Genomic DNA, 14461 nt, shown 5'->3' with positions numbered 1-14461 from the left:
ACTGTATATATATATATATATATATATATATATATATATATATGTATGCTTGGTACCATGTTCAAAACTACAACAACAAAAAACAAAGTAGTATTACAGTAGTAAATAAGTATTGCCATGTAACATCCATAATATCATGGTAGCATGCTTTACAATATATATATATACACTTTTACAATATATCCAATATATAGCCAATATATTCCACATCATGTAATGTGTTTAAGGGACAGTTCACCCAAAAACTTAACTTTTGTCATCATTTACTCACCCTCAAGTTTCTTCCAAACAGTTGCTGATTGACTTCCATAATATGGAAAAAAGAAAATACTAAATAATCAAATAAAAATACTAATAAAATCAACTCTTTGGTTACCAACATGCATCAAAATATCTTCTTTTGTGTTCAACAGAAGAAAGAAACTCATACAGGTTTGGAACTACTTGATGGTGAGTAAATTTTGATTATAATTTTAATTTTTGGGTGAAATATCCCTTTAAGTTCCATAGCAGGTTAAGCAATATTTATAGTTGTTGTGAAAAATGCTGTAAGAATGGCTATTATTTATTTGTTTAAAATGTAAAAATACACAATTGCATTCACTTTACAATTATATTCATGCATGTCTGCTTCATATTTACAAAACAAGTTCCTCTACTGAACAACCAACCAATAAGCCCTAACCTTCACACCAAACCTCATTCAACTCATAGTTCCTTCATGGGACATTCCTTAAAGGTCCCTCATCTGAACTGACCCATTTCCAACTGCACATCTCCAAACAAACAGAGCACAATGTGTGTGGGGTAGAAATGGGGCAGAGGGGAGACCCAGATCTCACACTGCGCAAAGATAATCAGAGCAGCGACGGAAATCAATGCCGTTTGAAAGATAAGGACATCAGTCCATTGCCTGTAGCCAAACAGCTCATCCGCTCAAGACCAGTCGATACTCATCTCCTCAATGGGTCAATAGACCCTGCAAAGTGTCTCTTATTAAAAAGGAGGAAGCTGTGACATTATAGCTCGACTTTGGGCCCTCGTTCCCATTTAAAGGATGTTTAACTGCATCATATGCTAGGTACTTTTCTCCTTCTTCAGCAGCTTATAACATTTCACCAATTTAAAGATGTTTTTGAAAGAAGTTCAATGCAAGTATCATATAAATATGAGTCTAAAGGGAGCTGTGCTGCTTTTGCCATGTTATGCAAATGAAACTTTAATGACCGTGCTAGACCGGCAACATGAACCAGCCTGAACCAGTACGGAAATTCAAGCATGACTTTTCAGCAGGGATTCTTGTGGAGTCCAGCGCTGCGAAAACAGCATAACAGCACAGCATGTGGAAAGAGTCGGGTGAAAAAAAGTTTTACATGCAATTATAGATTGCATACATATACACACACATACATATATATATATATACACACGTTACAAAATTTTTTTGAAAATTACACAAACAAAATGCAAAACATTACACACAAAAAACGTTTTTCTGATGAACTTATTATTCATCAAAGGATCCTAAAAAAATGTATGATGGTTTCCAGAAAATATGAAGCAGCACAACTGTTTTCAACATTGATAATAAGAAATGTCTCTTGAGCAACAAAACAATTGATATCAGATATTTGATATTGACATTAGATTGATTTCTGGATCATGCGACTCTGAAGACTGGAGTAATGATGCTAAAAATTCAGCTTTGAAAAAATTACACTTTAAAATATAAAATATTTATTTTAAATTAGAAAAATACTTCACAATATTACTGTTTTTACTGTATTTTTTGATCAAATAAATGCACCCTTAGTAAGCAAGAGACTTATATATATATATATATATATATATATTTATGGTAGGAAATTTACAAAATATCTTCATGGAACATGATCTTTACTTAATATCCTAATGATTTTTGGCATAAAAGAAAAATCGATAATTTTGACCCATACAATGCATTGTTGGCTATTGCTTTGTACATAGAAAAAGTCTTAGATCTTTGAGTTCAGCTCATGAAAAATGGGGGCAAAAACAAAAGTGTTGCGTTTATAATTTTGTTCAGTGTATATATCACAAAATTACACTTTAACAATTACTTCCTTCTCACTGATACACAATCTAGCTACTCAAGTTCAGCTAAAACGTACTTTAAGGACAACGAAGAAACCCAATCTCTCAGAGCGTGCGCTCCGGGCTGTGCTTTAATTGTACTGCTGTAAACTGCTGCGAGGGACGAGAGCATTATACGCATGTTCTCCATTCTGTAGCGCCTCTTTGCCTCCGGCATATTAGGGACACACACACAAAAAAAGACAATACACTTACTAAGAAGCAGAGAAAGACTGTTAGAGCACAGAAATTGGGTGATGGATAAAGTTAAAGGACAGAGACACTTAAAGCTACTTCAAAGAAGCAAAATGTATGATCATGACCAGGAATGCATTGCACTTTTGGTCTGAGGGTTGCAGTGGCAAACATCCTAAAGAGAGTGGACGACTAGAGCTGTTGTTAATGAGTCCCAACCAGAATCCACTGCAGTCGACTTGTACTGTTATAATTAGATCAGTCGGGTCCTTGAGATCAAACAAGCGGTGATACGGGTCTCGAAGTCTAATGTTGTAAGATCAAACATTCAAAGGTATGAAGCTATCAGCCATTACTGTGAAGGAGTGCGTTTGTGCAGTCTAGTGGTCAGGAACCGCCGCTGCTTTGATCTGCAAGATGGTTAGTAACATTAATTTAAAGTGATAAACTTGGTTTAACCTCAGTTTGGCAGTGAATTATTTGGAGAAATATATCTTCTAACATCTTAAAAGTGTTTCACCGCAATCCCAACAAGTTATAGTCTTGTGGTAAAGAATACCACAACTATACAACCTATATACCAGAACCATCAACTACCGGTTCTTCTGAAGTACGCAACAGAACTTTAACCATCAAAGTGATGGTGTAACTACATATGTAGAAGGAAACAAAGGCCTACCAGCATGGTCCACTTGGCAGTGTCTGTAGGTGGGAGTAATTGTGGTTTACTGTGGGCTAGGCCTCTTTGAGGGCACCATCTGTGAAGGGCTTGCTTAAAATAATTGCCTCTTAATTATATGCCACTCTGCAACTGACAGAATCCACAAGCATGACATCAGAGTTAAGCACTTTAGGACCAAAACACACCTTGGTATGGTATGACGCAAAATGTTACATGAGCAATCTTAAATGAGCAAGCATTATTGGTTTGTTGTAAATGCTAAAATACTTTCTCATCCCAATACATCTCATACTTAATATATAAAGACAAATCTGAGTAAACCATCAGTTGATATTTTTAAAACATTTGTTGAAGCATTCTGACCAGCTCTACATAGCAACACTGGCTAAACCAATGGCGTGAGTTTGAGGGCGGGGCTATGTGTTCTTCTGACCAATGGCAGTGTTTGGGAAGCCTAATTGAAAACAATCATTATTTCTGTGACTCTACTCTTTTAAAAATAAAGCATACAAAAGGGTTTTTTTCAGGGATGCCATAGAAGAACTACTTTCCCTACAAAAAAATTTTTAGTGTGAAGGAGATTTTTATAATCTAAAAGGACATTTTTCTACTTATGAAGAACCTTTTGTGCAAGTCAAAGTTTATTTGAATGTTAAAGGTTCTTCACGGAACCACAGATAAAATAAAGAACTTTTATTTTAAAGAGTGTGGTGCTGCAGAAATGACACATTTTGCATTTAAACCAGTTAAACAATTACAGAATGGCCTATTAACTTTTTTTTGCAATTCTAATAAGCATAGCACAATATTTAAGTATCTATAAACAGAAGCTACCAAGGACTTTCTAATCCCAGCTTAATATACAAAGACAAATCTAAGTAAACCATAAGTTGATATTTTTAAAACATAAAAATATTTTTTGATATTTTAAAGCATTTAACCCCACATAGCAACACTGGCTCAGCCAATGGTGTGAGTTTGAGGGCAGAGCTATCTGTTAGTCTGACCAATGGCGGAAGGGGAGTGTTTGGAGAAACCTAATTGAAAACAATCATTATTTCGGTGATTAGTGGCACAGAATGATACATTTTGCCCTTTAAACCAGCTAAACACTTAAATACTGTTAACTTATATCTGCTTAACGCTTTCTGCTTAAATTCTAAGCATATCGAAGTAAATGTTACATTTTTAAAACATTTGTTGAAGCCTTCCGACCAGCTCCATATGGCAACACTGGCTCAACCAATGGTGCAAATTTGAGGCGGAGCTATCTCTTCATCCTGACCAATGGCAGAAAGGGAAGTGTTTGGGAAACCTGATTGATAACAATCCTCTCATCATTATTTCTGTGTCTAATCCCAGCTTAATATACAAAGACAAATCTAAGTAAACCATAAGTTGATATTTTTAAAACATAAAAATATTTTTTGATATTTTAAAGCATTTAACCCCACATAGCAACACTGGCTCAGCCAATGGTGTGAGTTTGAGGGCAGAGCTATCTGTTAGTCTGACCAATGGCGGAAGGGGAGTGTTTGGAGAAACCTAATTGAAAACAATCATTATTTCGGTGATTAGTGGCACAGAATGATACATTTTGCCCTTTAAACCAGCTAAACACTTAAATACTGTTAACTTATATCTGCTTAACGCTTTCTGCTTAAATTCTAAGCATATCGAAGTAAATGTTACATTTTTAAAACATTTGTTTTAAAACTCTACACTCCTAAACATAAAGGTTCCAAAAGTTTTTTGTTTTTTTTTGCGCGCAGGGATGCCATTGAAGCACCATTTTTGGTTCTCCAAAGAACCTTTCAGTGAATAGTTGTTAAAAGAACCATTTTTATTTAGTGTTAAGGTTATTTTCATGATCTAAAGCAGTGGTTCCCAACCCTGGTCCTGGAGGCACCCCAACTCTGCATGTTTTGCATGTCTCCTTAATCAAACACACCTGATTCAGGTCATCAGCTCATTAGTAGAGACTCCAAGACCTGAAACTGGTGTGTGAGAGAAAGGAGACATGCAAAATGTGCAGTGTTGGGGTGCCTCCAGGACCAGGGTTGGGAACCACTGATCTAAAGAACCTTTTCCACTATAAAGAACCTGTGCAATGAAAAGATTCCATGGATGTCAAAGCTGCTTCATGGAACCACCAATGCCAATAAAAGAACATTTATTTTTTTAGAGTGCAGTGGTACAGAAATTACACATTTCTCACTTTAAACCAGCTAAACAATTCCATTCTATCTGCTTAAACATTTTCAGCTTAAATCCACTTTGTCCAATACAGAAAGCCACCAAGGATGGGCTAAAATAGCGTGACAACACGCAGGGTGAACATATTGCCTTAAATGGGTTCGCAAGTGCCCAATGCACGCACACACATGCATTATGCAAAGCTTTGCAATAGCGCTTCCCTCCGGTCGACCCCTCGCCCTGTCACGGTGGACGCCATTGATTTCAGACCTATGGGCTACGAGGAAGCTATGTGCATAAAGCATCTCTCTCGCACTGGAGTGATTTAGAGGCCGTTTGTCTGTTCAATGGAAAGCCATTAAATTGACTGATGAGTATAAGAGTTGGGTTTTCATATCCAGCCTTGCTTTAGAACCCCGGCATCCTTGAATACAAAACTGCGGTTGCATGTCAATTGATATTCTCAGATGCGTGCGCTTTGTGTTGTGAGAGATGTGTGTTTCAAGAGCGGTCTGGAAATGGGCTGAAGACTACTTAAAGAAATCATTCTATGTAGCTTCAGAGGTTCTCCATTCATTCATGAGCCAGCGTGTCTGTCCAGATCAGACAAAGATTAGAGCTCTGATTGGTAAGAGCACAGGATGTACTCAACAGTAAATGCTATTTAAAACACATTATCTAATGACATTATCCAAAACTCAAACGGCTTATTTAAAAAAGAATAGATTAGATAGAGATTAGAAACACTTAAAGTGAACAAGTAAAGTTTCTGTTCTCTTGCTAAGTATTATCTTTGTATTAATGGAATTTATGTTAATATGTATTACAAAAATATATGGAGTAAAATACACTCTAAAAAATGCTGGGTTAAATACAACCCAGTGCTGGGTAAAATAGGGACAAACCCAGCAATTGGGTTGTTTTGACCCAGCGGTTTGGTTAAATGTTTAACACAACCTTCTGGGTAGTAACCCATCCGCTGGGTCAAAACAACCCAATTGCTGGGTTTGTCCCTATTTTACCCAGCACTGGGTTGTATTTAACCCAGCATTTTTTAGAGTGTATGTTTAAAAATCATTAAAAAAATAAATATTAAATAATGATTAATTAATGCAAATAAAATGCAACTGACTATGTAATCATACTTGGTTAGGAAAGCAAAATAATTTGGCCTATAAAATTAAAAACATGCATGTCAATGAACCAACAGTATTTTGGTGCAAATGAATGTCACTTGGTAGTACACTAATAAAAGATTTGGCCCAATTTGATATTAATTCAAATGCTGTTATTTACAGAAGTAATTTTTTCATATACGTTTTCCTATTTAATTTAGCATATTGCTCAGATCACAATAATATTAATATTTTTTCACTCAAAAGGATATTTTGTTCCTTTGGTACGCTACACAAACTTTCAAACTGTGTTGCATCACCAATTCAATATAAAAATCAAGTTCCTGAGGCAAAACTACTCTACTAAATCAGGTAAGCAATTTGATATTTATCTAAAAAGTGAGGGTGAAATAATTGCATTCTAATTTATCATTTGCTAAACGCAAGCAAGAAATGAAAGCAGAGATACAAGCATAAATATTGATTAACTGAGATCCAGGATCAAATTCCAGGAACTTCATAAATACTGAAATCATATCTGGGTTTTTAAATATAGAAAATGCAAAGACTAACATGACAATTAAATGCACTTTTTGCAAGGTTCGCAACACTGTCAACTTGCCAAAATACATCCAGCAGTGCATTAGGCTCTTTGATAAAAGAAACACCATTAACGCAGTGGTCCAAAATAGCACGTCTAGTGAATTAGTGACACTAAGGAGAAGGGCATCAATGAAGGGTGCTTTTTCTGCTTGTGGTCAGTACTATCCAACTGCTGAGGGCAATTCAGATGCCCCTGAGACTTGCTCCATTGTGTTCCTGCCTTTTTCAAAACCATCCCGGCACTTATGCAGGACAGCCACTGATTAAACCACTGGTGCCTGGAGCTTTGAATCTGAAAACACTGGCGCACAATGGCCGCTATTGTCAGCTGCTTTTCCTTCTATTAATTCTAGGTGACAAAAAGGGTGTCAGGATTTTAAAAAGAAAGACAGCGAGGGGAAAAAGCGCCCATCTGGAGAGTTTACATTATATATAATGACCCAAAGGACAGAGATGAGCTTTGTGTTAAAAGGTTACATTTTAAAAGGCTACTTATTTTAACATGCAGTCAGTGTGTAAAAAGTCATCAGGTGCAAGCATACTAGTTGAGCCAACAGGATTAAAATGTGCAATGACAGAGCATTAACTCCACTAATCTTTAAGACAATGACTTGGATACGCTTGGAAACATCCATTATCCAATCTATAGGACAATGAACACATGTTTCTAAAGGACATACAGAACAGTAAATAAGACCACAACACCTTTTCAAACAGGCCTCGAGCCTGAAAGCCCCCTCATCGGTTGCCATACAGGACAGTACGGACAGCGGGGCTCACTGTTGCCTTCCCAAGCCACATGCATGTGGCTTAAAACATAATAATTGGCCTATCCTTGTGCATAAAAGAACAACCACACACAAAGCTATAAAAAAACACAGAATCTCATTTATAGAAAGCACTTTCCTTAGCTGAAGAGAGAATTTGTGGTCACCCCTGATCTGATGAGAGTGATGTTATAGGGTGGGGTTCATGCTTCCCTTTATATTGTCTCACCTGATCTGGTGCACCAAACGATGGATGCTTCACTTCCGCCCATGCAAAACCATTCAAAGGCGAGGTAATACATGCACGCAATTCAAAACAGCCCCATGCATCAGTTTATTTGACAGGAGCACATTGGTAGTTTCATTTTAGCATCCCTACACTGCCTGCATCTCCTAAGCCTCCAGAGGCCATGCTTGAATCTCCATCTTCAACAAATGTGCAATATCTGCAACAAAGATACAAAGTGAGCATGCTTTGGTTTTCATGCAACATATTAAATAGTGAACGCATACCTAAGCAGCCTTTGCCGGACACGCAGTCAGTGTTCTGCGGGTTGGATGATTGAACGGATCCCAGCGCTGGACTGAGGATGACGGTCAGCAGGCAGAACACAGACAGTTCTGGTCGGGTCCAGCTTACAAGCCCGGTGCCCACCAACATGATGTCTCAGTATCTCCTCCTTGACCTGTTAAATAAAGGTGCTGGGGAACAAAAGAGGAGCAGGCTGTGGAGGATGCGGACAATATCCCTTTTAAAACGTGTTTGTGTCCCAGGAAGGCCGACGGAGCCTTATGAGCATCCCTCCGGTTAAAAACAAGCGTGCGGGGATTCGCTGTTGAGCTGGAGCGCCTCAATAACAGCTCGCGGACGCCTCTCGCTCTGTCTTTGTGTGCATCTCAAGCGCGTCTGTTTTGCTAGTTGTGAGGAAAAGGCGACGCGTATGGACGGTTTAACGTCCTTTAGAAATCGTTCGTCCTCGGGTGTCTTTGCTATCCTTTCGCGTCGGGGCAATATCGCGATTCTCCTTCTTGCCCAAAATCCCAACAACAAAGGGTCGGCACGGATGGGTTGCAGTCACGTGACTCCGGAACCACCTCCTCCCCCAATTCCCGGAGGAAACGCAGGACCCCTAAAAATCTGCAAGCCTACAGTTGGGTCATTATTAGGATGCAGTTGATTTCCATGTGGCGGTCGTATATGACTCAATCAGTGGCGTGTGGTGGGAACGAGTTTGGGTTTATTAGGCTAATAATAGTTAATTAATTCATTTTCCAGTTGATGTTTGCACAGCAGCGTTATTTGACTAGCACTGATATACTATTATAGTCTTACTAATATTTTGAATGTGCTATTTTTAACGTTAGCTTAAATTTGATTAATTTGTTGTTTTTGTCATTTTTATGTTTTTAAGTATTTATAGTTTTATAAATTTTTATTTGTATAAATTTTGGTTAAAGTTTGAGTCATTTTGTTGTTTTTGCCATTTTATATCTATTTTTTTTATTAACTTTAAAATGAGAAATGTTGCCCCAAATAAGTACACATATTTATATATAGTGTTTTAAAAGGTTTTTAGTTTTAGTTATTGACTACACAGTTAAAGAAACATTATTTATCTTACACTACAAACCAATCAAGCAAGCAATACTATATTAATAATTTATATAAATATCACAACATTTACAGTAGGCTATGTTTATGAAGTTTTATGACTTTTATATGAATATATTTATTCATATATATTCAGTATATTTATATGCATTTTTAGAAATCTATATCAATATTTATACATAACCATAGTAAATATTGGTTTTCCATGATTTTGTCACTTAAATGTTTACAAATGATTATTGATATAATTAACAATTAAAAATAGAATAAGAATTATAAATATTAAATAAATAAAAATATGAATATTTGTATTATTATATTATTTTCTGTATTTCTTTTTTGTAATGTAATTATGTAAACCTTTATTTGTATGGACATCATCACCATGAACTCTTGCTATATAAAAAGGGTGATACATATTGCTGTATACAGTGGGTACGGAAAGTATTCAGACCCCCTTACATTTTTCACTCTTTGTTATATTGCAGCCATTTGCTAAAATCATTTAAGTTAATTTTTTTCCTCATTAACAACAATTCTGTGTTTTTCTGTCAATATGGGGTGCTGTGTGTACATTAATGAGGGAAAAAAATTAACTTAAATGATTTTAGCAAATGGCTGCAATATAACAAAGAGTGAAAAATTTAAGGGGGTCTGAATACTTTCCGTACCCACTGTATTGACAATGGTATTGACCTATTATTTTAATGGCTAGAGAGCGAGGGGGTTAAAGTAGTGCATGCTTAATTGCACTGTAAATGTTGTGATTTGGTGACCGTCATAATCATGCACTGAGACATACATCTGCAGTGCTTTGTTTAGTCACCTCAAATGTTTCCAGTCTATATTCATAAGTCTGTCATTTTCATCTATTATCTCTGAAATGCAGATTAATGGATTATTTCCTCCAGATGCACTAAATGCCATCCATTTTAGAATTGTGGCCCATTATGACATTTTACACTGATTAATGACAGTTCCACGCACGAGGGGCCATTAAAGGATTAAAACACAGACAATGCAGTAATATGCAATAAATGTTCTTGAAATGTGGCTGTGAGAACGTTTGGCTTCTGGTATAACATTTATGTATACATGTATGTAGATGCCCCATATCTAAACGTGTGCTGTGCTGCAGGGTTGTTCATCATAATTTGGTCTGGATGGCCCAGCTGCACTAGTGGTGTCAATATTGATCCCGAGGCCACACGAGAACACTATTGATCTCACAGACAGACATTTAATTGACTGACTTACAAAAACCAGACAATCACTGCTGCTGCTGTTTCTGTTCCTCCAAACTATCCAGAATGAGTTCTTTATTTCATAGTGAGGAGATGTGTCTCGTGCAGCTGTTTTTTTTTTAACTGAATCGGCTCAGTTGCATCAATGAACTCGGGCATCTTGGATCAGTTCAGTTTAAAGATGTGAGTAACCTTTGTACTGCTTGAGTGGTTACAGCTTGCTGTGTGCATTTGTAAGTGACTGTCTAAAGTGTGCACAAAGTCTGTTATTAAACTTGAACTAAATGACATTGTAATGGAGGCCTTACGAAAACATTGCTCTTTTACACATATCTATTGCTCAGGCTGTTGAAGGCAAATATTGTGGTCCACTATACAAAATAAGTTTTTTTAAATAGTAATAGTTCACCCCAAAAATGATAATTTACACACCCTCAGGCCATCCAAGATGTAGATGACTTTGTTTCTACATGGGAACAGATTTGGAGAAATTTAGCATTACATGACTTGCTCACCAATGGATCCTCTGCAGTGAATGGGTGCCGTCAGAATAAGAGTCCAAACAGCTGATAAAAACATCACAATAATCCACAAGTAATCCATACGACTCCAGTCCATCAATTAACATCTTCAGAAGGAAAAATATGTAAGAGACAAATCCATGATTAAAACATTTTTAAATTCAAACCGTTGCTTCATTGAAATACTCATCCATAATACACAACAACACTTTTTCCAGTGGAAAAAGTCCATCTCTTTTGATACAGAGGAGACAACTTTTTCACTGCAGGAAGTGTTACTATGGATCATGGACTGGTATTTTAGCTGGAAACAACAGTTTGAAGTTAAAAATGTCTTGACAGATACAAATTATTTTGGATTACTTGTGGATTATTGTGATGTTTTTATCAGCTGTTTGGATTCTCATTTTGACGGCACCCATTCACTGCAGAGGATCCATTGGTGAGCAAATGATATAATGGTAAATTTATCCAAATGTGTACCGATGAAAAAACAAACTCAACTACATTTTGGATGGCCTGAGGATGAGTAAATTATCAGCAATTTAACTGAAGTTTAAGTTGGGGGGGAGGGGGGAGGAACAAAAACTAAATTGAAAACAGTTACAGAATTGCTTAAAATTACTGCTAAAATCTCATTCATACAAAATGGCAAAATGACAGTCGCACAACTCTACACTTATTTCCATACCCTTGCTGAATGCACAACACAAAACATAAGTGTAAAAGTAACTTTTTTTAAATACTACATATTGTAACAAGTTAAATCAAGTATGTGCGCTGTACCTTATTCAATTATACTGTTCATTTGATCTTTGACAAATAAAAAAAAAAATGCTGCTTTTAGTAGTCTTCACGGCAGCATTTTGTAAACCATTAAAGATCTATGAATTTGGCAACTAAATGAATCATGTAGGGCCAGGACTACTGAAATTTTGGTAACTACACTCTAAAAAATGCTGGGTTAAATATAACCCAGTGCTGGGTAAAATAGGGACAAACCTAGCAATTGGGTTGTTTTGACCCAGTTAAACATTTAACCCAACCACTGGGTCAAAACAGCCCAATTGCTGGGTTTGTCCCTATTTTACCCAGCACTGGGTTGTGTTTAACCCAGCATTTTTTAGAGTGTACAAGTGATGATCAGCATTTTTAAAGTTTAAACAATAGTTCACTCAAAAATGAAAATCCGGTCAACATTTACCGGTCAACCTCAATTCTTTTCACCTGTATGCTGAAGAATTTCACGCAACTTATTTATATGTGCGTAAGTTTAATTTTTAAGTGAACTGTTCCTTTAAAGAGACAGTTCACCCAAAAATGAAAATTCTGTCTGCTTCAACTGTTGGCAACCAAACAGTTGATAGCAACCACTGACTTCCATAGTATGGAAAAAAAAATACCATGTAAGTCAATGGCTACCGTCAACTGTTTGGTTACGAACATTCTTCAAAATATCTTCTTTTATGTTCAACAGCTCATTCAGGTTTGGAACAACATCAGGGTGAGTAGATGACAGAATTTTTATTTTTGGGTGAACTATCCCTTTAAGACCACATAATGTAATAAAACTATTTTTGGAGACTCTAGTCGAATACATGGTTTATGCAGGACAACAGCACCACACTCTGCATTAGACAGAGTCACGATCATAATCATATCATTATTACCAAAACATGTAGAGGGAGGAGTGTTTCAGGGTCCCTCTATCCTGCTATAGCAGGTGTGATCCAAACTCAAACTGAAAGATAACTGAACGCTGGAGGTGTTGAAGGGGTTTCACGAGGTAAGACTGGCCCATCTGTGTTCCTAAATGATGTCAAGGGGATCTGACATTTAGGGTGGGCAGAAATCGGCAAAGTAAGGGTGCTGTAGGGCTTCCTCTGCTGAAATTCGCTGAACTGGATTGCATTTCAGAAGATTCTGCACAGGACAAACACAGAAAAATCCAGCTAAAGCATAAAATCATGAACTCATTGTTAACACAATGAAAATACTTCACCTGTAGTAGGTCTCTGCCAGTGCTGCTAAGTTTCGGGACGACATTCACAAGTGATGTAGTAGCTGGGTACATTGGGTACGGCTGTCAAAATAAAAATATATATTTAAATGATTAAAATAGAATGCAGAATAAATGTATCAAAATAGTACTTCTTAAAACAATGTTAATGTTTGGTTTACTTATACATTCTCACCATATCCTCATGTTTTTTTTGTGTGTGCAAAATCGTATTATCTGCACCGTTTTTGAAAATGAAAATTTCTGCCAGCATTTAGACGAATGAATGTTGTACCTTATAATCAGGAAGTTTATTCCACGACATTCTAATTTATTGAGATGCACCTGTATATATATATATATATATATATATATACAGGGCCTTGCGAAAGTATTCATACCCCTTCATTTTTTTCACGTTATGTTGCTGCCTTATGTTAAACTGCTTAAATGTACTTTTTTCCCACATCAATCTACACTCCATACACCATATTGACAAAGCATTAACAGAATTGTCACAACTTCGTAAACATAAAAAACTGAAATAAGTACATTGCGTAAGTAACTAAATATTTAGCTGAAGCACCTTAACAGCCTCAAATCTTTTTTGTTTGATGCGACAAGCTTTGATCATCAGCATTTGGCAATTATCTGCCATTCTTCACCTCACCCGTTCACCTCTCAAGCTCTGTCAGGTTGGATGGGGGCAGATGCACATTTTCAGGTTTCTCCAGAAATATTTGATTGGGTTCAAGCTCAGGCTCTGGCTGGGCCACTCAAGGACATTCACACAGTTGTCTATAAGCCACTCTTGCGGTGTGCTTAGGTTCATTGTCCTGTTGGAAGGTGAACCTTCTGCTCAGTCTGAGGTTCTGAATGCTCTGTACTAGGTTTTCATTAAGGCTATCTCAATATTTTGGTGCACTGAGCTTTAGTTCTACTCTGACGAGTCCCTCGGTCGCTGCTGCTGAAAAACAGCCCCACAGCATGAGGCTGCTGCCAGCACACTTTACTTTTGGGATGGTACTCTGCAGGTGATGAGCGGAGCTGGTTTCCTTCAAACATGATGCTTAGAATTGAGGTTCATCAGACCAGAGAGTCTTGTTTCTCAGAGTCGGAGGGTCCTTTAGGTGCTTTTTTGTAAATTCCAAGTGTGTTTTCATGTGTCTTAACTGAAGAGAGGATTGAGTTTGGCCACACCGCCATAAAGCCCAGATCAGTGGAGTGTTGCAGCGATGTTTGTCCTGTAGGTTACCATCAGCTTCTTGGTCACCATGCTAACCAAAGCCCTTCTCCATCAATTGCTCAGTTTGGCCAGGAGGCCAGCTCTAGGAAGAGTCCTGGTTGTTTCAAACGCCTTCCATTAAGGGTAACAGAGACTACATGCTTCTGTGACCCTTCAATGAAGCAGAATT

At 37.1% G+C, this 14461-nt stretch overlaps 2 protein-coding genes across 2 annotated transcripts in view; both read right to left on the bottom strand.

Annotated features, from left to right (window-relative positions):
- Positions 1-8846, bottom strand: part of LOC107554781 (tomoregulin-1-like) — a 30523-nt gene extending 21677 nt beyond the window's left edge. The window contains exon 1 of the mRNA XM_016237391.1: positions 8184-8846. Within this exon, the coding sequence (XP_016092877.1) occupies positions 8184-8331 (148 nt within the window). The 5' untranslated portion in view covers positions 8332-8846. The remainder of the gene's footprint in view (positions 1-8183) is intronic.
- Positions 8847-12575: 3729 nt separating this feature from the next.
- Positions 12576-14461, bottom strand: part of LOC107555551 (cyclin-dependent-like kinase 5) — an 11053-nt gene continuing 9167 nt past the window's right edge. Inside the window, exons 11-13 of the mRNA XM_016238378.1 lie at positions 13342-13372; positions 13050-13130; positions 12576-12970 (exon numbers count right to left, since the gene is read on the bottom strand). Coding sequence (XP_016093864.1) covers positions 12884-12970; positions 13050-13130; positions 13342-13372 — 199 coding nt within the window. The 3' untranslated portion in view covers positions 12576-12883. The remainder of the gene's footprint in view (positions 12971-13049; positions 13131-13341; positions 13373-14461) is intronic.

Source organism: Sinocyclocheilus grahami, unplaced genomic scaffold, assembly GCF_001515645.1.
Source record: "Sinocyclocheilus grahami isolate Dianchi unplaced genomic scaffold, SAMN03320097.WGS_v1.1 scaffold19.1, whole genome shotgun sequence".
NCBI lineage: Eukaryota > Metazoa > Chordata > Actinopteri > Cypriniformes > Cyprinidae > Sinocyclocheilus > Sinocyclocheilus grahami.
Note: the sequence above shows the minus strand (reverse complement) of the source record. Positions and strands in the feature narration are given on the sequence as shown.